This window comes from Choloepus didactylus, chromosome 10, assembly GCF_015220235.1.
Source record: "Choloepus didactylus isolate mChoDid1 chromosome 10, mChoDid1.pri, whole genome shotgun sequence".
NCBI lineage: Eukaryota > Metazoa > Chordata > Mammalia > Pilosa > Megalonychidae > Choloepus > Choloepus didactylus.
In genome coordinates, this window is record NC_051316.1 from 69,630,608 (window position 1) to 69,655,023 (window position 24,416).

Here is a 24,416-nt window from a genome sequence, read left to right on the forward strand (position 1 = left end):
TATAAGTTTGCCTGAAACCAGGGAAGGGGAAGGCATTTTAGGCAGAATGAATAGCATATGCAAAGACAAGTATGGCAAATCACAGTTGGTTAACAAGATGGCAAGTAGTTCTATGTTAAACTGAGATATATAGGGTGAGGGAAATCACTCTTATGGTGGATACTGGCCAAGTATTTGGAAGCCAGATCATGAAGAACCCTGTAGTTAGGCAGGAGATGAGAATTTATCTAAAGTATTGGGGCAATGAGATATAGGGGAGATAAATTTATGTAACAGGATGTTAAACTAGAAATTTTAGTGTAGACTTTGAGATGCTAAAGTGAGTTGTGAGATAGAACACCCAGTAGAACTTGTGGATTGGCAGCAAAAAAACCCCAGATATCTGAGAACTGCTGCTTTCTGACCCTCACTCCTATCAGGGGTGTTCTGGTTTGCTAATGCTGCCGTTTTGCAAAATACCAGAAATGGATTGGCTTTTATAAAGGGGTTTTTTTTTGGTTATAAAGCTACAGTCTGAAGGCCATGAAAATGTCCATATGAAAGCATCAACACAAGTATACCTTCACCGAAGGAAGGCCAGTGGCATCTGGAAAACCTCTGTTAGCTGAGAAGGCATGTGGCTGGTGTCTGCTGATTCCAGGTTGTGTTCCAGTTCCACTCTCAGCTTCTGTGAGTGCTTCAAAGTGTGTCTCTTGGCTGCAGCACCTCCTTCTGTCTGTGAACACTTTTATAGGACTCCAGTGATTCAATTAAGATCCACCCTGAATGGGTAGGGTAACACCCCCATGGAAATTATCCAATCAAAGGTCTTGCCCACATTTGTTGAGTCAGATCTCCATGGAAACACTCAATCAAATTCCAACCTAATCAACACTAACATATCTGTCCCTGTAAGATTGCATCAAAGAACATGGTGTTTTGGGGGACATAATACATCCAAACTGGCACAGTGGGTATGGAAGATAGGAAATGATAAGAGAGGTGAAGAACAGAAGAGGGGGATTTTTGGAGAGAGTTGCTGTGTGACGGGCTTTGGTGCTCCCCTGCTCCTGCTTAATGTGTTTTCTTATGTCTACTATTTGATTGGTATCTGATACTGCCTGAAAATTCTAAAAAGTGAGTGTTAGACTGGCTAGTTGTTGTGATGGTGGAAGCAGGGAAGGAGAGAGTACTACACTGTAGGGATTGGCTTGCATGTCTAACTAAAATTTGTTGAAGCGAAAGATGCATTAGTATTTCCTGTGGACAAAATGTGGGCAGCATGGCCAAGAGAACTGCAGTTGTGTTGCTTAAATCTTTTATTATAGGGCTGCTTAGAGGAATGTTGTTTTAGTTTCCTAGGCTGCTCAAGCAAATACCAAGCAATGTGTTGGCTTAAACAATGGGAATTTATTAGTTTATGGTTTTGAGGCTAAAAGAAAGTCCAAATCAAGGTATTATCAAGGCAATGCTTTTTTCCTGAAGACGTATTCTGGGGCTGGCTGCCGGTGATCCTTGGTTCCTCTGTTCACTTGCTAAGACACATGGCAGGGTCTGCTGGACTCTCACTTCTCTTCCCGGTTCTGTCAGTGTCCAGCCTCTTGCTTCCTGTGGTTTTCTCTGTCTGTATGAATTTCACTCCCCTTATAAAGAACTGCAGTAGTGGGATTAAGACCCATCTTGATTGGGGTGTACCACACCTTAACTGAAGTAACCTCATCAAAAGGTTCTACTTACATTGGATTCACACCTACTGAAATGGATTAAATTTAAGAACGTTTTCTCAAGATACATACAGCTACAAACCACCACAGATGTATAGGCCTCTACTGAAGGAAGCAGGCTTCCTAAGGGCTGTGGAACAAATAAACTAGAAGAGAGCATCTCACTTGCTTCAAGAGTCTAAAGAGAACTTTTTAATCTTCCAAGTTTGGCTTGCTTGCCATGATGTAGTAAGTGGAGTATGTGAGATGTGAAAGACACTCCTAGCTCTGTAGTTCAGGAGTGCTGACACTGCTCCCCAGGAGAGCCTGCCCAGATTCAGAGATGAGTGGGGAAAGCCAAGCCTATCAGCATCAATTAAAGGTTGTAAGGTTAAGGGAGCCCAGAGAATTCCTTAAACTAGCACTATTAATTTTTGCTACAAAGATTTTGTATTTAACTTTCCAAATCTCATCAGCGGGGGAGTAAGAAGTATGTTGATGTTCTTAGGTTAGGCTTCTGTGGGCATTGAATGGTGCTGAACTGTTTATTATGTAGAGATTGCCAGATGGTTAGTTCATTTCACACCTTTTCCTTTGGTTTCCACTTTTAATTTTTTTGTGCTCTGCTGAGGTTTACAAGTGGAGGTCTCAAAATTCACTTTAGCCAAAGCTTTTCTCGGTGATATCATATTGTCTTTATAATTAATGGTGCATGGCTGAAATGCTGTGAAGCATAAAAGTAATTGCAATAGCCAGTTAGGCCTATTCTGTCCCTTTTTGTGTGTGTCTTTTTTTTCCCCCTTTTGAGGCATTAGTGGAATTTCATTTAACCTATGTAGAAAGGAGGAGTCCTATACACATTTCTGTTGCCTGGTGAAGAATTCTTGATGCCAGTTTTAAAGTGCTCAGTGAGCATTTGATGAGTTCTTAGTTATCTTTTGAAGCCAGGTAGGGTTCAGGTGATCGTCTGCAAAATTGCTGAAGAAAGTCTGGGAATCATTTTGAAAACAGTAGAAAAATGAAGAATCATGCATGCGTATATTAGATTGTCTTAAATCAAACCCAAACTGTAGCTGTAGTGACACATGCTGTTCATTAAAGACTTAATACAGTCCTTCTAATCGGATGAATTGTCTTGTTGTGCAAAAACTGTTATTACACTGTGTGTGAAACCAACCATGCTGCAGGGGGAAAAATTAAATCGCCTGACTGAGAGGTCACTTGTGAATAGTAACACAAGATCTATTACCATTATTAGAGACTCTGGAGGACATTCACCCTTTTATGGTCTTTCAACTGTTGGAATGAAATATTTTAATGGTAAATGACACCCTTCTGGGAACTCCTCCTGAAGATTCATTCTCTTCTGTGTCTAGGTTTAAAAAAAAAAGAAAAGCGGGGGGAAGGAGAGGGTAATTCACATTGTTCCTTTCAGATCACTTAAAAAATTTACCTAATTTAATTTGGCGTGATGACAATTGCCTTTAAATGTTACTCGTTACACCATTCTTAAACTGTGTCTATTAGTATCACGCTTTGTCTTTTGTAACATGCCATGGACATTCTGTAATCTTTTCAGTGAGGAAATTCATGATAGCATGATGGCTCAAAGACCATCATGTTTATGTTTATGTCAAGGTCTGGAGTAAGCATTTTTAATGAAATGAAAGATTAATCTGCTTATTTTGTTTATTTTCTTTTAAGGTTCTTTGTATGTAAGACGGATTATGTTGAGTATTGTTGAGTGGTAAATATTTTAAGAAATATTTTCAGAAGTGAAGGAGTAACTATGGGTCCAAGGTGAAGCTTTATAATAGTTATTTAATTAGGAACAAGAGTGACTTTCCAGTGGATTACTTTCATTATAAACTGTCAGGCCATTTGGTTATAATTTATTACAACTCTGGAATTTACTGCCTCTTTGCTATTTTCCTGTATGATTGAGATTAGTTCTTTGTGGGGATGGGGAAGAAGTAGGAATAGTCTTATCTTTAGCATTGCTGTTAGTTAGGATAAATTTTAGTTTTGAAGTAAAATAACTGACTTTTTCTTCTTCCCATTATTTGATTCCAGCATCTTTTTTTTTTTTTTCTTCTAAAGCCTCCTTACTTTATAGCCCAAAAGACATGGAAGTGTTAGAGTTATATGAATAGGCATATCATTTCTGTTGGATTTCTCATTGCCTGCTTTTGTTACAGGTATTTTGATGGGTTCATTGACATATATCTGTTGAAGTGGAGGTTGAAAAAAGAAGGAATATAGAAAGGAGAATATATTGTGAAAAGGAATAACACATAGATATTTGAACTTCACCTGGAAATAAAAGTAGTTTTGCAAAATGCAAGATAGAAACCCTTTGTCAGGTTGCTAATGAGAGACTTGACCTAGCTGCTGCTGCAGCCGCATCTTTGGGGATGATGAGAGATGCAAAATGCACTGTTGCTAGGCAACTCTCTTGGCTGCCTTTGGAGCAGGTTCATATGTGCTAAGAGCTAATGAATCCTCATGTCTGCTCTTTGAAACTGTTCAAAAGCCAATGAAGACATACCCAGACATTTAGCATTTACAAGTACGTGAACCATTCTTGCCATATCATTTACACATTAAAATTTAAGTTGTCCATTTAGTGTGTACCGTATATTGCTTTATTTTTCAAAGTGGACCAAGGTTTGAGCCCTAATAAATAATGTTTTCAAAAAGGAGCCTAATAAAGAAGATAACTTGGTGCCTGTTGGTGCCAGTTAAATTATTTTATATCAAGACTTTTGTTAAATCTTGATGTTTGTTCTTTTCTTTTTTTTGCAAAAGTGATGTTTTTGGAACATACTTACCTCTTTAGGCCTCTGAGAATTTTTTAAATTGTACCATCTGCATGGCTTTTTCATCCCAAAGTCATTATTTCTGAAGATAGTGATCTGGAACCCAGGTCTAATTTTGAAGGTGGCTTGTCTAAACCCCATGTCCCCCCCCCCCCCCCGCCCCCGCCAAAAAAAAACCCATCCTGAACAGCCATAAAGGAAGCCACAGAACACAAATTAAAGACTTACAAGGACCATCCCTGGATCAAACAGTGACTCTAAGTACCTGTAAGATCCCACCCAACATCTAATAATACCTACCTCTGAAGGGTGTTGTGAAGATTAAAACATCCTGTACGTGAAAAAAAACAAAACATTGTAAAGTGGCCTACAAATGCTAATTTTTACAGTGCATTCCAAGGGATTGTCTAAATTCAACAGGAATTTTGTGTTACTGGTATATTAGCTATTACTCAGGTTTGTTAATATTTTGGTAGGATAAGGAATAATTTGAGTGGGATTTTTTTGTTATAGGATTTAGCCTATATCTGTATTTTGGTTGCATTAACCTGTGGTTTGTCTTAGTGTCAAAGCACCTAGTAAAATATGGAAAAGGAGGCAATCAGTAAGTATTTATCACTTAAAGAAAGTTGTATAAACCTCCTACATAGGCTGTATTAATTGAATTGCTTTATGCCTTTAAAATTTCAAAATATACTGAAGATTCTGTTATAAATCTGTATATGTCTGTGTTTCTCATTTCTAAAATAAAAATAGTAATAGAACCCACATCATTAAATTCAACATGAGGATTAAATGAGATAATCCAGAGTATAGTGATGTTCTATAATAAGTGCTTGATAAAAGTTATGTATTATCTTTGTTGTTGATTTTTACAGCTCCCTTTATTCCTTTCACAGTTATTTGTCTGCTACCTTATGTGACAGGAGCAGTGCTAGGCTATTTAGTGAGAGAGACCTGTTCTTGCCAACCTGAGGGTCATTACCGTACTTTATCCCTGAAGTACATGAAAAAAGAGACATTAACTGGTCAGTGTGTGCATGTGCTTGCTTTTGAAACTGTGCTTGTGTAAAAGGCATAGAGAACAGTGCTTTCCAATAGAAATAAAATGCAAGTCCTGTATGTAGGTCTAAATTTTCTGGTAGCCACATTAAAAAATATAAATGCAAACAGGTGAAATAAAGTTAAATAATATATTTTATTTAACCTGGTATATGCAAAATATTATCATTTAAATATGTCACCAATATAAATATTATCAGTAAAAGATTTTATATATTTTTTGCACAAAACCTTCCAAATCTATTTTTTTTTTCACATGTAGCACATATCTTAGTTCATTCTAGCTACATTTCAGTTGCTGAATAGCCACATGTGGCTAGTGTCTAGACAGTGCAAGCGTAGTGAAAATTCCCAATGCTTACTTCTTCAATATAAATGTAAATATGTATTTAGAAATATTCTTCTCATTGGTACTTATTGGCTGGAAATGGCCTCTGCAGTGGAACAGAAATCTAAAATGGTCAAGAGCAATAATTCTTCAAATGGGGTTTTCAGGGAGATACTAAGAAGGTGATTGGATGTCAGGCAGCAATGGTGTTTTTTTTTATTTTGTTTTTTTCCTGGGGTCAGAGGGAAGTAGCCAGTCTCAGCACTTATACTTTCTTAACATTTTCTTACTTCTTCAATTAGTCTTGTGTTCAATTCAGCTCATGTTTACTGAGTTCCTGCTATATGTGTGGTTCTGAGCAAATACAAAGTGAATAAGACATTGCCACTTCACAGGCTAGTGTGGGCAGTGGTCTTGAGAATGAATAGCTATGGCCCAAAGTCATATACAGGTGTACATAAAGCTAGAGTGACAAGCAATTCTTTGAGTATTCTTTGCCTAAAAAGGGACCAACATTTACTCTAATTATTATTCCAAAACATTATTTTTTATGGCTGTAAATATTTCAGCCGTGAATAGTTGAACTATCAGATGAGAAAAGGAAGGACACATATAAGGTTTGGAAGGCAAGAGGAAGGTGTGCCTTGAAAAATAAATTAAGCAAGAAAGCAGGAGAGATGCAGGATCAGACTTTGTTTCCTGACATCAACTGGGCAGGACATTCTCTCTTCCAACCCTTCCATCTCATTATTTCATTGAGTCTTTGCTGGGTTCTACAGCCAGCTTACCTTCTTCCCATTCTTCTGCTTACTAGTCCTATATCTTTTGGTCATTTAATATCAATTTAGTCCCAGCATTTGCTGAATTATCCTGAAAATAATTTTCATAAAATAATTATTTTATTTAATAAAATCACATTTTATCTTTGACTATGTAATTTGTAATAGTAATATGTAAAATTTCCAAACAATCTAGTAGTATGTACAAATATAAACATATTTCTCTATGTGCACCCTCCCAAACATACACACACACATATGTACTCCAAGTCATTTTACTGTATATATTCTTCTGCAGTTTGTGATTTTCTCTCATCGGTGTTTTAGTTTAGTTTCCTTGTTAAGTCAATTAAGTGTTAACTCCCCATTCCCTACCTATACTCTGGCTCCTGGTAACCTGTATTACAGTTTCTGACTTCCTGAATTTGCTTATTCTCACTATTTCATATCAGAGAAATCATAGAATGTCTGTCCTTTTGTGTCTGACATATTTCACTCAGTATGATGTCTTCCAGGTTCATTCCTTTTTATGACTGAATAATATCCCATTGTATGTATATACAACATTTTGTTTATCCATTCGTCTGTTGATGGATACTTTGGTTACCACTGTCTTTGGGTAATTGTAAATAATGCCACTACCTTGGTGTGCAAATATCTGTTTGAGTCCCACTTTCATTTCTTTTGGATACACACTTAGAAGTGGGATTACTGGGTCATATGGTAATTCTATACTTAACCTTCTGAGGAACTGCCAAACTGTCTTCCACAGTGGCTATACCATTTTACATTCCCACCAACAATGAATGAGTGTTCCTATTTCTCTGTGTCCTTGTCAACACTTGTAATTTCCCCCCTTTTACATACTAGCCACTCTAGCAGGTGTGAAATGATATCTCATTGTGGTTTTGATTTGTATTTCCCTAGTAGCTAATGATGGTGAACATCTTTTCATGTGCTTTTTGGCCATTTGTATATCTTTGGAAAAATGTCTATTCCAGTCTTTTGCCCATTTTTAAATTGGGTTGTTTGTCTTTTTATTGTTGGGTTACAGGATTTCTTTATATATTCTGGATATTAAACCCTTCTTGGATATGTTGTGCTGGTTTGAAACTGTTATGGACCTCCAAAAAGCTATGTTATTTAATGCAGTCTTGTGGGACCAGACCTATTAGTTTTGATTAGGGTGTGGCCTTTTGATTGTTTCCATGGAGATGTGAATCACCTAACTGTGGGTGATAACTCTGATTGAATTATTTCCATGGAGGTATGGCCCCACCCATTCAGGGTGGGTCTTGATTAGTTCACTGGAGTATTTAAGAAAGAAGCTAAGAGCTGACATATGCCCAGATACTTGCTGACACTTGGAGACACTTGGAGATGCAGACAGAAGGAGGTTTGGAGATGCTAAGCTAAGAGATGAAGCCCAGTGTTTGCCCCAGAGAGCTAAGAAAGAAACCCCAGATGCTTAGAGAGAAACGACATGGGAGAAAGAAGCAAGGATGCACAGGAGCTGAGAGATTGGAGCTGAAACACAACCCAGGACCAGCAGATGTCAGCCACATGCCTTCCCAGCTGACAGAGGTGTTCCGGGTACTGTCAGGTGTTCTTCAGTGAAGGTATCCTCGTGTTGATGCCTTAGTTTGGACACTTATGGCCTCAGAATTGTGAATTTGTAACCTAATAAACCCACTTTGTAAAAGCCAATCCATTTCTGGTATTTTACATAACAGTAGCTCTAGCAAGCTGGAACATAAGTGATTTCCAAATATTTTTTCCCATTAAGTAGGTTGTTTTTTTACTTTCATGATAGTGTCCTTGATGCACAGAAGTTTTTATATTTTGATGAAGTCCCAGTAGTCTATATTTTATTTTGTTGCTCATGCTTTTGATGTAACATCTAAGAAACCATTGTCTAGCATAAGGTGTTGAAGATGCTTCCCTATGTTTTGTTTTAAGAGTTTTATAGTTTTTATTCTTATATTTACAATATATATGTCTTTGATCCATTTTGAGTTTTTTTTATATATAGTGTGAGATAGGGGTCCTCCTTCATTCTTTTCCATACTAATATCCAGGTTTTCCCAGCATTCTTTGTAAAAGAAACTATTCTTTTCCCATTTAGTGGACTTGACAGTCCTGTCAAAATCAATTAGCCATATATGTCTGAGGTTTTATTTCTGAACTCTCAGTTCGATTCCTTTGGTCTATATGTCTGTCCATGTGTCAGTACCATGCTGTTTTGATTACTTTGTAATAAGTTTTAAAATTGACATGTGTGAGTCTTCCATCTTTGTTTTTCCTTTTAAAAATTGTCCTGGCTGTTCAGGGCCCTTTACCCTTTGATACAGATTTGATGATTGGCTTTTCCATTTCTGCAAAAGAATTTCTGCTGGAATTTTGATTTGGATTGCATTGAATCTGTAAATTGCTTTGGATAGAATTAACATCTTAACAATATTTAGTCTTCCAATCCATGCACATGAATGTCCTTCTATATATTTAAGTATTTGATTTCTTTTAGCAATGGTTTTTAGTTTTCAGTGAGTGCCAGGGGCTAGCAAAAACAAAGGGCAAAGAACTCCTTTCACAGTCTTTGCAAATTTTCTCTGCCTTGGCTGGTGCGCTCCTTCCGGATTTAACCTTCCTGTCAAGAAGATCAACCTGAGTTGAATGTGAAGTGAGGATGCTCTCTGCCTTTTCTGATCCTGTGTTTTTTCCTGGGCTTATTGTGCTTGCTATTGGCTTTAGGAATTCTCCCATTTACAGGAATTTGAATGCCCCTTCTACTATCTATGAAATAGACTCCCCAGTCCCTCCAAGGTGCTCTATTGTATGATTTAAAGCAGGTAATCCTTTGCCCTGACTGCTTTGATTTAATTGTTACACTTCTTTAGCTGTCCACAAGCTGCTTCAGCTTGCAGAGCAAGTTCTGAGGGGTAGGAAGAGGGTATGAGCAAGAGAAGCTTTTCCTGTTTAAGGCTTTCAGGCTGCTCCTGGATAGATCTCCACTGACACACAGGTACTGCAGTATTAGCATAGTGCTTACTCTACTCCCTCAGAATAGGGCCATGGACCCACAATAGGAGCACAGGCTGGCTCCATACTGCTTGAGGGAGGGGTGGGGAAGGGTCAGCAAGTGCACTACAAGCTTCACCTACCATTTTTCAAAGCTGCAATTTCTTGATTTGCAAGTTACTGCAACCCTCTAACTGTTTTCCAGAGTTCTGAGGAAGATGGCTCTGCCAGTTTTTGCTAGTTGTTCAAAGATTCTCTAGGGGAATGGCACCTTGGAGCATCTTATGCTGCCATCTTAGTTGACCAGGGGTGAAGTGCTACTTTCTTTTAAATAGAAATATGGAATGATTCTGGGTTGGGGGTCTCCAGGACCACTCCCAGCTTTGGTGATTCACTAGAAGTACTCACAGGACTCAGGATATAGTGCATCCTGGGCTCTGATATATTACAGCAAAAGGATCCAAAGCAAAATCAGCAAATAAAAAGTACATGGGCAAAGTCCAAAGGAAATTTGGCACAAGCTTCCAAAAGTTCCCTCCCAGGGGAGTCATATGGGATGCACTTAATTTTTCTAGCATTGAAATGTGACAACATGTGAAGTGTTGCTTACAATGGAAGCTCATTAGAGACTCATTACCCAAGGTTTTAATTGGAGGCCGGTCACATAGACACCCTCTGCTATCACATAGCAAAATTTTAGACTCCTAGAAGGAAAGCAGATGTTCAGTATTAAGTATATTGTTTATACAAACAGTTTAGACCTTGGTGAGTTACTCTTATCAATTAGAGAATGGTGGAAATAGTCCTGAAATCCCAATTGCCACATACAGCCAAGAGCCAACCTTGCAGATACGACTTTTGAAGGATGGCAGTCTCAGGTATTCTTTGTTAACTCTTTTCTGCACACATATTTACTTGCATTTTGATTAATTTATGTTAGGTCACATTTGTTTAAGTCGTAGGCTTTAAATCTTTAAAAATTCGACTTCTACTGTTTAATACTTGAATATCTACAGTACATATTTCCCCAGTAGGTGGTTATCATTCTTACTGAGTACCTTCTGTTATAGAAAACTTTGTATCTCTTGGGGCAGCCCACTCTATTTTCTAAAAAGTCTTTTAAAAAGTTCCTCTCCATATCAAACCCATGGATGCTTTTCTGTTACTTGAGATTACATAAAATAAACCTAGTTTGTCTTTTACATGTTATACCTTTAAGTATTTGAAAATATCTATTGTCTTTCTTCAGTTCTTCTGTTTTATAGTGCAAAAACACAGAATTTTGTGTATTTCTCTGTCTTTTTTTTCCTTGTGGTTATAGTAAAAACCATATTTACAGTGTTTTTTAAGCATCTGTTTTGCATATTGTTATTCATAGTTTTTAATGTGCAAGTTTCTTCTTTGTTTTACCTTTTTTTGGTTGATTTCCTCAGATTATGAAAATAACATGGTTGTTGAAGAGATTTTACTGTAAGTAAATTGATGAAAAATTTAAGAGTAATCACAAAATTTTTGAGAAACTACTATGAACATTTTAATGTATATTTATGGTTTATATAAGTACTACATAAAATTTTTGTAATCTTGATTTTCTCCCACATCACTATTATTCTAAAACATTATTTTTCATGACTGTAAATATTTCATTGCATAGATATACCAGATTAAAAAAAATTGTTGCTGAATATTTAGGTGCTTTCTTTTTGTTAAAAATTGTTATGGAATATGTTTGGGAAAATTTTTGTTTCTTTAATTTTACCAAATTTTGATTTTCTTTTTAAAATAAATTTATATATAGAAAATAATATATGAGAAAATTTTTGATCTTTTAATATGGAAATTTTCAAGCATTATCAGAAGTAGTGAGAATAGCGTTATGAACCTGATATATACATCCTGTAGCCTCAATAGTTTTTATACCTTCCACTCTCCTACCCCCAATTTTGTAATATTATTTTGAAAGCAAATCTCAGACAAGAGTTGAACTTTTTAAGTGAAGTTTGAGCATTTTCTTTTTTAGAAACATTATGACACCTTTTACTCTTCCAGAATTACGTTATAGTGTATATTTCAATGGATCTTTACATTGTTTTGTCATTTAACAGTATTTAAAACTTTAACATATGAGACTATTGTCTCATTATAATTTACAGTTTTAATAATTAATAGGTTACATATTCTTAAGATTCTTATTTGCTGCTTTTTTTTTTCCCTTTGAATTTTGGATTAATAGGCTTTGCTCATTTTTCTTTTGAGGTCTGTATTTATATTATTTATTTTTGTCTTCTTTATTTAGAATATCAAATCATTTGTTGATAATAATATGTACGTATGTTTTCTTTTTTTATTAACTAAATATTAGTGAGCGTTCACTATTGTACCAGGGTTAGTTTGGCTGGGTGTAGAGTTCTAGGTTGGAAAATGTTTTCCTTCAGAGTCTTGTTTACTTTCTTATTGCTTCTGTAATTTCCAGTGTTGCTGTGGAAAAATCCTGTTTTTCTGATTCTTAAATTTCTTAGTGTGTTTATGTAAACCTCTTTTTTCTAATGTTTCCTTTATGAAGTTTGTAAGATGTTCTTTTGTCCCTGGTACTCTGACATTTCAGGAGAATGTGCCTTATTGTGAATCTCTTTTCATCTTTTGTGCTGGATACTTGGTGACTCTTTCAATCTGGAAATTTAGTTCCTTCAGTTCTGAGGAATTTTCTTCATTATTTGTTGTTGACATATTTTTCCCTCTGCTGATCTTGTTCTTTCTTCTGAAATTCTCCACCATAAACACCAGGGTGCAAATGTCCATTCATGTCCCTGCTTTCGGTTCTTCCAAGTATATACCTAATACTGGGGTTGCAATCGTAACTCAACTATGTACACGCTCTGTTACTTCAGGCAAAGTATTTGGCCTGTCTGAGGTTCACTTTTGTCATTTGGAACCTGGTGATTGATTATCTTGATTTACTATAAAGTGCTTAGTGTATTTATAGTAGTGAGTATTCAATGAATGTTAGCTGTTATAATTAGAGGAGTCACTACAGATTAGATGCTCAAACTGCACTGGAATGAGGGCAGAGTGGTGTCACCATCATAACGAAGATTGCTTGGTAGGGGCCTTTGTTATTCCAGATACATTTCTTCCATGACTTTATTTGGTTGTCAAAGGTTAATTTTCAAGACCTTAGAAAATGTTTTTAATTATAATATTATGATATAAATATAATTTGAACCTTAAAGGAATAAAATTGTACCATGTTTACCTTTCTTTTAAAGTTGCTGTATGCCCACAGATTCTTTATAGGTTGAGGAAATGATTTCCTTTTCAGAACTTCCATCAATGGACTGCTTTCTAATGTATTATTTAAAAAATAAGCAGGTACCACAAGTAGAAATGTCAGGTAATTGAAGAGGTGCAATTAACTAATATTCAAAATCTTAAGAGTACAATATGCTATTTTCTTTGTAGAATAAATACTTTTTAAAAGTCCCTTTTAATGTTAAAATTATTAAGGAATGCATTTATGCTTTTGTTTTTACATACCGTTAAGGCAGATTCTTGGTTATATAAAATTCACATTTTATCTTTTCTTTTCTAACCAAATGCATTCTATTACCTTACCATTGTTTTACTAAATGGCAAACACACTTGTGTATGTAGAATTTAGTTCCATTCTTTGGAACAAAGTCTTATGCAAAGATGGCTTAGCATTGATTTAATCTAGAGATATGAGTAAAATGAGAACAAAGAAAGTACATTTGTAGTTCAGGTCTAGGTTTATAAAACCTGAGTCCGAAAAGTTAGAGGAAGCCAGGTTTTGCTTGTATTTTTGCCTCTTACCTCCACTAGGTGATCATGTCTTGAATTATTTCTTTTCCCTTGGATCATTGATTTTTTTTTGTAATAATTTATTTTAATTCCCTCTTATAGTTTTAAAAAAGAGGAATAGTTATAAACATTAATTATATATTGTCTTCTCTTACAATTAAGATGAATTACAACTTTTCTTGTAATTCGTAAGTAGATAGAACTACTCATGATTTTCATTATAAAACTGTCTGAGAGATTATGCTGTTTTCTGTGCAGCTTCATGAAATGTTGCTAACGTAGGTGTTTCAGGGAATCTAGAGTTGGATTTTTATACATTGTTATTTATATTCTGACTCCAGGGAGATGCTGGTTTGTGTCTGTCCTGCTTGTTTTTTCTCAACTTTGGGGAGAATACTTACATGATAGCTTTTCATTCCTATTATAGATAGCCTAGAATCTTTGTTTGCTTTGACTCTGCTGAGGTAAGATGGAGGAATAAATTGAGAGGTAGATTCCCAACCTTATTCTGCCACCAACTAACTTTGTGATCCTTTGGGCCTCAGTTTCATCGTTTGTAAAATGAAATTGTTTGACTAAATGAACTTGACAAGGCCTCTTCTGACTCAAAAATGAATCCTATGATTCTGAATACGTTTTTGTTTGTTATCAAGTACTTGAGTGCTAGAGCGAAGAGAGCATTGGATACCTAAAGTTTTATGAAACCAGGACTTGCAACAGTGACTAATCGGGCACTTAACAGTTTATTTTAAATTTAAGCTAAAGCAAGAACAGTCATTTTCTTTTCTGCCTCTAGAGAGCAGAAGATTCTAGAGCAGGGGGATCAAGACCTAGTGATGATAGCTCAAATTTTATATATATCAGATTTATGATTTGCAATTGTATATGTGTTTATTTATACATATGTACCAACATGTACTTATATATAAGTGTTCATTTGTGGAAAATATTTTTGGAATGAAACCAAGTATGGACTGGTTTCCTAATGAAATAACCATCAATTTTGTTCTTTTCCAATGAATTGGGAATTTAATTTTGAGCTTTAATAGTCTGAAGACTTTATTAAGTCTAGGACTATTTACCATAAAAATTTCTTACTTTGTTTCTTGGTTTTTGAACTGTACAGAGAAAAATAAACCCCTTACGCACTTATTTGGGCCAAGGCTCAAAAAGGAACCTTACTCTCAGGCATAAAAAGAGTACTTTTTTCCTCTCCTGATAATATAACTAAAATATTTGTTTAAAAGCCACATAACTAAATATACTATTTTGTAAAATGTCAGTGATTGTCCTTCCTGGAATTAAGAATCTGTCAAAGTGTCTTGGTAGAAATCTTTCTCAGAAGGGATAATTCAGTTGAGACCTGTGCAAGGCAATTGAAGATGACCGTTAGTTTTTAAATAAAATGTGGAATAAGGGGCAATTCAAAAATTTGTCTCTTTTCGTTTGCTCAAGGTGAATGTGATGGAACTTCAGTTCCAATAGAGCCTCAGCACTGGTTAAAAATATCTTAAATTTTGGCTATTTGTTATGAGGCTGTGGCCATTACATGCATGGCTCCATATGCTGCCATGATATATCACGGCAAAACTCCTTAATGAACTAATGTTTGTCACTTTTTGTTGGTCGGGTTAAGAGGATTTCTTCCCTTCTGAAATTGAATTGAAGTAGATGTCTTCTAAGCTTAGAAGGAACAGACACTCTAAGATTAGTACAGATGGAGGACATTTAACAAATACTAGATAACACATTATGCTAAATTTTTATGGCACCACATTTTGTGCCATCAAGTACAGTGCTTTGATCATAGTAGATATTCACTAAAGATTTTGAAGTGAATTTTTTAGCTTTATTGAGATGTAATTAATATATAAAATTCATCCATTTAAAGTTATAATTCAGCTTTTAGTATATATTCACAGGATTGTGCAGTCATCACTACAGTCAATTTTAGAACATTTTCATCACCCCCAAAAGAAGCCCCACACTCATCAGCAGTCACTTCTTGTTTCTCCAAACACCCCCCAGTACGAGGTAACTTGGAATTTACTTTCTATCGCTATTGATCTGCCCATTTTGAGTATTTCATATAAATGAATCATTCAATATGTGGCCTTTTGTGTCTGGCTTCTTTAAATTAGCATAATATCTTCAAGCATGTATCAGAAGTTCATTTCTTTTTATGGCTAAATAATATTTCATTGTTTGGATATACCAAATGTTCATCAATTGATGTGCATTTGGGTTGTTTTCAGTTTTGACTATTATGAATAATGTTATTATACACATTCATGAATAAGTTTTTGTTTGGGCATATGTTTTAATTTCTACCTGGGAGTAGAATTGCTGGTTCATATGGTAACTCTGTGTTTAACGTTTTGAGGAACTGCCAGACTGTTTTCCAAAGCAGCTGTACCATTTGACCTTCCTACCAGTAGTGTATGAGGTTTCCAGTTTCTCTACACCTCTCCAACACTTGTTATTGCCTGTTTTTTTTTTAATTATGACCATCTTACTGTGTATAAAGTGGTATCACATTGTAGTTTTGATTTGTGTTTTCCTGATGGCTAATGATGCTGCACATCTCTTTATTTAGTTATTGGCCATTTGTATATATTTATATTTTTGAGAAATCTATACAGATCTTTTGCCCTTTTTATAATTGGATTATTTGTATTTTTTTAAAATGTGTTCTAAGAGTTCTTTCTATACTCTTGGTACAAATGCCATATCAGATACGCGATTTGCAATATTTTCTCCTATCCTGTGGGTTTTCTTTCTCACTTCCTTCGTGGTATCCTTTGAAGTACAAAAGTTTTTACTTTTGATGAAATATTGTTTGTTTCTTTGTTTATTTACTTTTTGTTGCTTGTGATTTTGGTGTCATATTTCAGAAACTTTTTGTAACCCAAGGAGAGTTTTTTTTTTTTAAATACAATCTTTTTAAGATATATTCACATACCATACAATCCATCCAAAATATACAGTCACTGGCTCACAGTTTCATCACATAGTTGTTCATTCATCACCACAATCAATTTTAGAACATTTTCATTACTCCAAAAAAACAGAGAGAAAACCCCAAACATTCCATATGCCTTAATCCCCCCATCATTGATCTCTAGCATTGGTATGGTACATTTGTCACTGTTGATGAAAGAATATTAAGATATTACTGTTAACTGTAATCCATAGTTTGCAATAGATGTGTTTTTTCCCATATACAACTCTATTATTAACTCCATTTGTTCTAGTTCATGGAATAAATTTTTATATTTGTATTGTTAATCATAGTCATCATCTTCCATAAGATTTAATGAGTTATACAGTCCCAAGTTTTAACTTCTGGCTTACTTTCTTGTGACATACATGACCATAAACTTCCCCTATCAACCACATTCAGACATGATTCAGCACTGTTAATTATAATCACAATAATGTGCTACCATTACTTCTATTCGTTTCCACTCATTTAAATTCAGCCTAAACATTCTGTACATCTTAAGCAACAGCTCCCCATTCTCTAGTCTCATTTTATCTCCTGGTAACCTATATTCTATATTCTATGTCTATGAGTACATATTATAATTATTTCATGTTAGTGAGATCATACAATATTTGTCCTTTTGTGTCTGGCTTATTTCACTCAACATAATGTCCTCAAGGTTCATCCTTCTTGTTGCATGCTTTTAAAGAGTTTTATAATTTGAACTCATTCATTGACGTCTAAGATCCATTTTGAGTTAAGTTTTGCATATGCTTTGAGGAAGGGATCCAACTTCATCCTTTTGCATGTGATAGCCATTTGTCACAGCACCATTTGTTGAAAGAAATATTCTTTCCTCATTGCATTTTCTTGGCATCCTTGTAAAAAATCAATTTACCATAAATGTAAGGGTTTATTTCTGGACTCTGAATTCTATTCTGGTGATATATATGACTATCCTTATACCAGTACTACACTGTTTTGATTACTGTAGCTTTGTAGTAAATTTTGAAATTAGAAAATGTGACTCTTTCAACTTCCTTTTTTTTTCAATATTGTTGTGTCTATTATGGGTCCCTTGCTCTTCCATATGAATTTTAGGATAAGCTTTTCAATTTCTGCAAAGAAGCCAGGTAGAATTTTGTTTGGAATTGTGTTGAATCTGTTTGGGGAATATTACCATCTTAATAATCTTAACAATATTGTCTTCTGATCCATGTATGAATTGCTTTTCTTATTTTATTGTTTTATGCATAGGGATTGAAATGGGGACCTGGCAGGAAACTTTGGCTGTTGGCCCCCTTTCTAGTACAGTAATTTTAATTATTTCATGTTTGAATCATGTAATTAAATATTTCACTATGTGGAGTTATTTTATTATTTACATATCTCAAGTGCTCATTAAACTTCTGAACTTCTCTGGGGCAGGATACATCTTTACTTTTGTATTGCTGAGTGTTCATTTCATAGTTTTTTAAGAAAAATATTTTTTGATTCAGTTTTGGAAGCTAATTATAAAAGAGAATATTAGTGATACTATGAAATTACCACTAACAACAAAGGTTAGTTGCACTCTTATTAGTGACGAACTTTTACATTCTCTGAGTCTTCTAGTTCATTAATATTCATAGTATTCCTTTGAAAAAAAGAGAAATAGAGACTGCTTTGTTTTAGATCAATACATAATATGTTTTAAAAATTCATTTTAGGTACCAAATTTGATTCCAGTTTTGATGTTCAAATTGGGAAGACCACTGGAGCCTATATTATACAATGATATCTTGTATACTTTACCTACTCTCGGTGCTCACAAGGTTAGTATGTTAACCACCTTATTTGGAGGAAGAAAGAAAGTGAGATAAGAATAATACATTGAATTCTGTTTGGTATCATGAAATTTTTGAGCTGTTGATTTTTGTACTGATTACCACTTCCCTTTTGAGACATGTTTTATAGCTGGTAAAGTCTAAAAGCAAAATTATTTCTTTTTTTTTTTTTTTTTTTTTTTTTTTATCATCATTTTATTGAGATATATTCACATACCACGCAGTCATACAAAACAAATTGTACTTTCGATTGTTTACAGTACCATTACATAGTTGTACATTCATCACCTAAATCAATCCCTGACACCTTCATTAGCACACACACAAAAATAACAAGAATAATAATTAGAGTGAAAAAGAGCAATTGAAGTAAAAAAGAACACTGGGTACCTTTGTCTGTTTGTTTCCTTCCCCTACTTTTCTACACATCCATCCATAAACTAGACAAAGTGGAGTTTGGTCCTTTTGGCTTTCCCAATCCCATTGTCACCCCTCATAAGCTACATTTTTATACAACTGTCTTCGAGATTCATGGGTTCTGGGTTGTAGTTTGATAGTTTCAGGTATCCACCACCAGCCACCCCAATTCTTTAGAACCTAAAAAGGGTTGTCTAAAGTGTGCGTAAGAGTGCCCACCAGAGTGATCTCTCGGCTCGCTTCAGAATCTCTCTGCCACTGAAGCTCACTTCATCTCCCCTCACATCCCCCTTTTGGTCAAGAAGACGGCAAAATGATTTCTTGCAATATTTAGGAATTAATTCTTTTAAATCACTTATTATCCAAGTTTTCCCATTGGCTATTGTCTCAGATTAGGTCCTATGTCCCTGTGAGTGGTGCCTAGCCCCTCTAAAGCTGTCCCCCATTTCAGAAGATAGATAATACTGCAGTAAGTTTCCCTTTCAGTCTACATTTTACAATAATAGGTTTTAAATGCTTTTAGTAACCTCAGGGTTGTCTGCATTTACATTTATGAAACCAAAGTTCCTTCAATATTTTCCAGGTGTGCATAGGACAAATTCTACGAGTAATACAACTGTTTGGAACAACTCCACAACTAAGAGCTATCACTTTGCGCTTGTTGACATCTTTGTGGGAAAAGCAGGTAAGCTCAGATATACACTTGTGTAGTATTAAACATGTTTCTTTCACTAAAGAAAATTAATTTTGTTATTATGCATGACAGTGCTTTGATCTAGTAGTATTAGTAAGTAGCATCAATGATTGCATTGAGATGTTTTGATTTATTTGTGATGCTTTTGAACTGTAATTCAGTCAGTTGTGATTAACTCTCAGGGAGAGATGAGAATATAAAATAATCTGATTTCCTTATTTCTAAAAATTTTCTTTCTGTATGTGTGAGGAAGTGATAGAAATATAGTTATAAGTGATTAGAGCCTTTGTATTTAGGGTAAGATTTAGCCATTTTCTTCTTGTTTTATGAAATTAACAGTGCATTGGTCTGTAAGGAAATCCCCAGTAATCACAACAGTATTCTTCTTTGCTGATTAGAAGAAATACATTATAATTTGCAATGCAAATGCAAGATTTGGGGGTGAAAATGCTACATAAGAGTGGATAATAATTACTCAGCTCAAGTTGAGAAATTACCTTTTTTGTGCATGTGAAATTGCTTTCTTAGGATCGTGTTTATCCTGAACTGCAGCGTTTTATGGCCATGTCCGATGTGCCTTCTCTGTCTGTGGACAAGGAGGTCCAGTGGGAGAAACTGATTGCTAAAGCAGCATCGATCCGAGATATATGTAAGCAGAGGTAAGATGTGCTTAACCTTTGAGAAGGCATGTTGTGATATATTATTTTGGGTTTAATTTTTTGTTTCCAGCGAAAAGCTAGTACAGTTAGTCTGAAGGAATAGGTTACTTATAAGGACTGAGGTGAATTTAGACCTAGTATTTTGATTGATAATTGAGATGTGTAGTGGATAGAGACTGGCAAAGGATATTTGAGTAAGAATAAACTATTTTTCAGAGCAAGTTTTCTGATTATAAAAGTTAGTAGTATTGCACAGTACTTTAAGAAGCAAATATGGCTCTCCAATTTACATCTAGTCTTATAACTTGGCTTATAGAATTTTTATATCCTTTTCTGGGTAATAATTTAATTGCTGGATAAAAATTTAATTCTGGGTAGTATTTAGATCCCTAAAACCTAAGCAGTAGACTGTAGTGATAAGCTGTTCTTGCTTATGTTCCATCTTATGCCTAACTTTTATAAGGCATTTTAACAAGGAAGGCCTTATTTGTGATTCATTACATGGAATCATTAGGAATTGTAACAAGGAAGGAGATGATATAAAATTTCCAGATATCTGCTAAACTTTTAGGAAGACTGAAGTTATTAGGGAGATGACTCTGAATTCTAAATTATAGATTAATAAATCAGCAGGATGTTATAAGACTGACAGCTCTACCTTGCCAGAACTTTTTTTGTTGCATAGAGCAGGGTAAAAATGTTTGGGGAGGAAATAGATTTTTTGATGTAGTGCATTTGAAATCAGCTGATTGGGCTGCTGCTTTGTACAGTTTCTGGGAGCATCATTCTCACTTTTGTTAATGAGAACAGTGTGAATGGTGTTTCCTGAAGTTGTGCAATAGGTTGGCCCAGATAGTGACAACATGGATGATTCCTATTTCAAGTAAATTCTTGGATCAGAGTACATAAGAGTCTAAGCCTCAGCTTCTCTGCCTCTTTTGTAAGCTTTCAGCAACACAAAAATGACCTCAGCATCAAGGCACCTATATGTGACCGAAGACCTCAGAGTTTGGATTCTCCTTTGGTGGTTGGCATGGAATAAATTTTAGAGAAAATAGGATTATTAAGTGACATTCTTATAGTATATATTTAAAATGAGCCTCAGCTTTAATATACGTTCCCAAGTTTAAATATTAGACCAGATCAGAATACTTGTCTATTTATAACTTATTCAGTGCTCCTTTCAATTACCGCTTCAAGGTCTTTTGAATTTTTCCAGTTTTGGAAAATGATTTCTATTTGTGCAATAGTGAAACAATAGGCTCCGTCAGGCAATTTTGTTAATTGGCATTTGTTAATTAGAGAAAAGTACTATATTATTAAGGGAATGTAGAAGATGGGCCAGAGCATTTCTTTATGAAGTTAAAGGTATCCTGGGGATGGCACAAGGAAATTTATGTGGAATAGAGGGAGAGGAAGGGGACGAGGATGAATGAATGAATCTGGCAGAGTGGCTGGCATGAGGGAGATGCTCAATCAGTTATAATTTGTATAATTATTTTTATCATCATTATTCTTATCATTGTCATATGGTAGGTGTAACTACATAAGAAACCATAGTTGTTAATATCACTACTACCATAAATCATTCTCTGATCCCAAATCCTTGCTTTTATAGTCAATATCTGATATCACAGCAATCACCAGGCAGTAATAGCTCTCTCTCTACTGATAATCTCAATAGGGAAAGTCAATTCTTATGATCATTGTTATAGACTTCAATTTTTTCTTAGTTTAGACAATAGTTATTTGTGATTTAGGAGGAGTAAAGTATGTTTAAAAGTCCCTCCTTTTGTGATAATATTTCTAGATCAAAAACGAGCATGAAATTAAAGCAGAAATTGTTATGATGCAAGTTTTTGAAGAAAAAATATGTTAATATTTTAACGTGTAACATGTAATAGGTATATAAGTAAAAAAAACATCAATTCTTTTTCTTTAGACAAAAGGCAAAGGAGGTATTGGTAATATCTCTTTAGCTTTAATTTTCTTTTTAAACTTTTATTTCTTCCAGGCCTTATCAGCATGGTGCAGATATGTTGGCAGCTATTTCTCAGGTGTTGAACGAATGTACCAAATCTGATCAAGCTACTCCGGCAGCCTTGGTGTTACAAGGTCTTCACGCACTTTGCCAAGCTGAGGTAAGCTTTTTTGAATAGTTATAGATAATTTTGAAGAAAATATTTTCTAAGGCATAGTGACTATAAGGATGGAATTTGAGATTCAAGTAACTGCTAGTTTGAACATTCATTACCAGCGATTTTTATTTGGAAGAGTGAAGCAAGACCTACTTTACGAGTTCGTTCTAACAATATGGTCATGTAAACTTTTTCTTGAGACTATAGAAAACTAGACTTCAGGGTTTTCTTTGTTCTTATTTATTTATTTATTTATTTATATATTTTTTTAGAATATATGTTTTTTAATTTTTATAAATAACTCATCTGTTACAAAGATAGTTTACCCACCTAAATCACAAAACCATCTACTCAAGATATCCAAATTACGTTTTATTAATAAAACAAGTAAAAACTAATTTATCATTCTTCACATAGAACTGCAGATGAAGCTGAAAAACAAGGCCTTGTTTTTAAAACAAAATGCATCAAATGCAAGGGCTTTGGGGCTATTGTCTAATTAACTAGAATTGTCGTATTTCTTTCCCATATACAAAATGCAAAGCCTGCAAGTCAAAGCTTTGAGATTCCTAGAGATCACTTTTAATGATCCTGTTTTAGAAATGTCCACTTGCAAACATTTACAGTGGGTGACAGTAGACTTTATCTCCCAACTTTTGCTACAAGTCAGCACTTCCCTTAGCCCCATTCTAAGCACTGATAATTTCATAATTCTGTCTTTCTAAATGCATACTGTTTTTTCTTTTTCTTGATATCCTTTAGTTATATACATTCCTGATCATCTGAATATTTATTTTCCTTATAAAAATATATCATCACAATAAAGAGATGTTTGAGGTTGCTTCAGTGTTCAAGGTTTCTTGTTTTTCTTTTTTTCCAGTTTTTCTTCAGTTGTCCTACATATGACTAACCTTGTTTTATAAATACATTTGACACTGCCACCAAGTCAGGTTTAGAAACTGATTGCCTGAACAGTAAAGCATTTATAAACTTCTCTCCAAAATTAAAAAAAAAAGGGGGGGGTTGGGTGGGTGGGTGGGGCTCTAGGTATTGGTGCTGCTGCTGGTTTTAAACTGAACCTCTCCAATAATAATCTCTTGTGAAAGTTCTGCAGGACACCAGGCAGATGAAGCAAGCTTAACCTTGTTGTTTCGTAGGTGGACTGAAAATTTCTTGTTTCAAGCTTCCTTGTGGAAGGCAAAACACTGTGTTGTCACCCACCTCTAAAATCAGTATATAGTGTGACCTACAGACATAATTCTTGTCACTTTTCCTGCAATCTGTTGTGCAGCATCTGCATGTCTTTGCAGCACATTGGCACTGAGGAGGGCCACGTACAGAATAAGTAGAGGAAAGTTATTCTGTGCATAGTTTCATTTCATTAATGCTTTTTTATTTTAAGGCACTGTTTCTCTCAGGTAAGGCTTAAAAAGGGTCATGATCATGCTTAATCATTAAAGGGAAAAGGAAAATTAGTTAACAAAAGACTATTACACTATACATATAGAAATATAAGAAAATAATAAAGAAAAGAAGAAATCACTTAAAAGTGGACTTGAGAGATCTGTGTAGTAAGAAAAGCTTTGGGGTATTTCATTGCATGTTTGTACAGACAATGCATGCTGCTTTCTTTTTCATCTTGAGAATCTGCTGGCTTCAAAGAGTGGAGATGCCTTCAGGGAAGACAAAGACAAGGCCAAGACTACCATGGACTTGTGAAGTTCTTCCCCTATTCATGGGCACTATGTGGTAGCAAACTGCTCAATTACACCTTGTTCCTTTTCTTGTGTACGTAATGTTTCACTGAAAGCTTTAAAAATAAAAAAAAAGCTATCGCTCTATTCCTTCCTCCTGCCAAAATCCAGTAGTGACAGGAAGAATGAAAGGTACTGGGAGCCCCCAAGCACTAGGCTGTTGAGAATGATCCAAGGCAGGACACTGGTAACACTGTACATGGCCAGGCGGCAGGTGCTGAGCCCTTCAGCTGATGGCCTTTCATGTGATGGATCTCAGTGTATATGACAGGATCCTGAGGTATTCTGAGCTCTGGGGGCTGGCACTTAGCATTAGCACAACACCATCTTGTCACACCTTCAATTTGACAAAATCTTGTGGAGCAGTAAAACTCTTCCCCTGATGACAGACTAGTTTCTTGAACTTTAGATGCAGTTTTAGAGAAGATATAGGGC

General features: G+C 35.1%; 1 protein-coding gene across 1 annotated transcript in view; it reads left to right on the forward strand.

The window, feature by feature from the left end:
* Positions 1 to 24,416, forward strand: part of FOCAD (focadhesin) — a 341,517-nt gene that overhangs the window by 111,212 nt on the left and 205,889 nt on the right. Inside the window, exons 12-15 of the mRNA XM_037798691.1 lie at positions 18,203 to 18,307; positions 19,320 to 19,421; positions 19,959 to 20,089; positions 22,104 to 22,230. Of these exons, the coding sequence (XP_037654619.1) occupies positions 18,203 to 18,307; positions 19,320 to 19,421; positions 19,959 to 20,089; positions 22,104 to 22,230 (465 nt within the window). The remainder of the gene's footprint in view (positions 1 to 18,202; positions 18,308 to 19,319; positions 19,422 to 19,958; positions 20,090 to 22,103; positions 22,231 to 24,416) is intronic.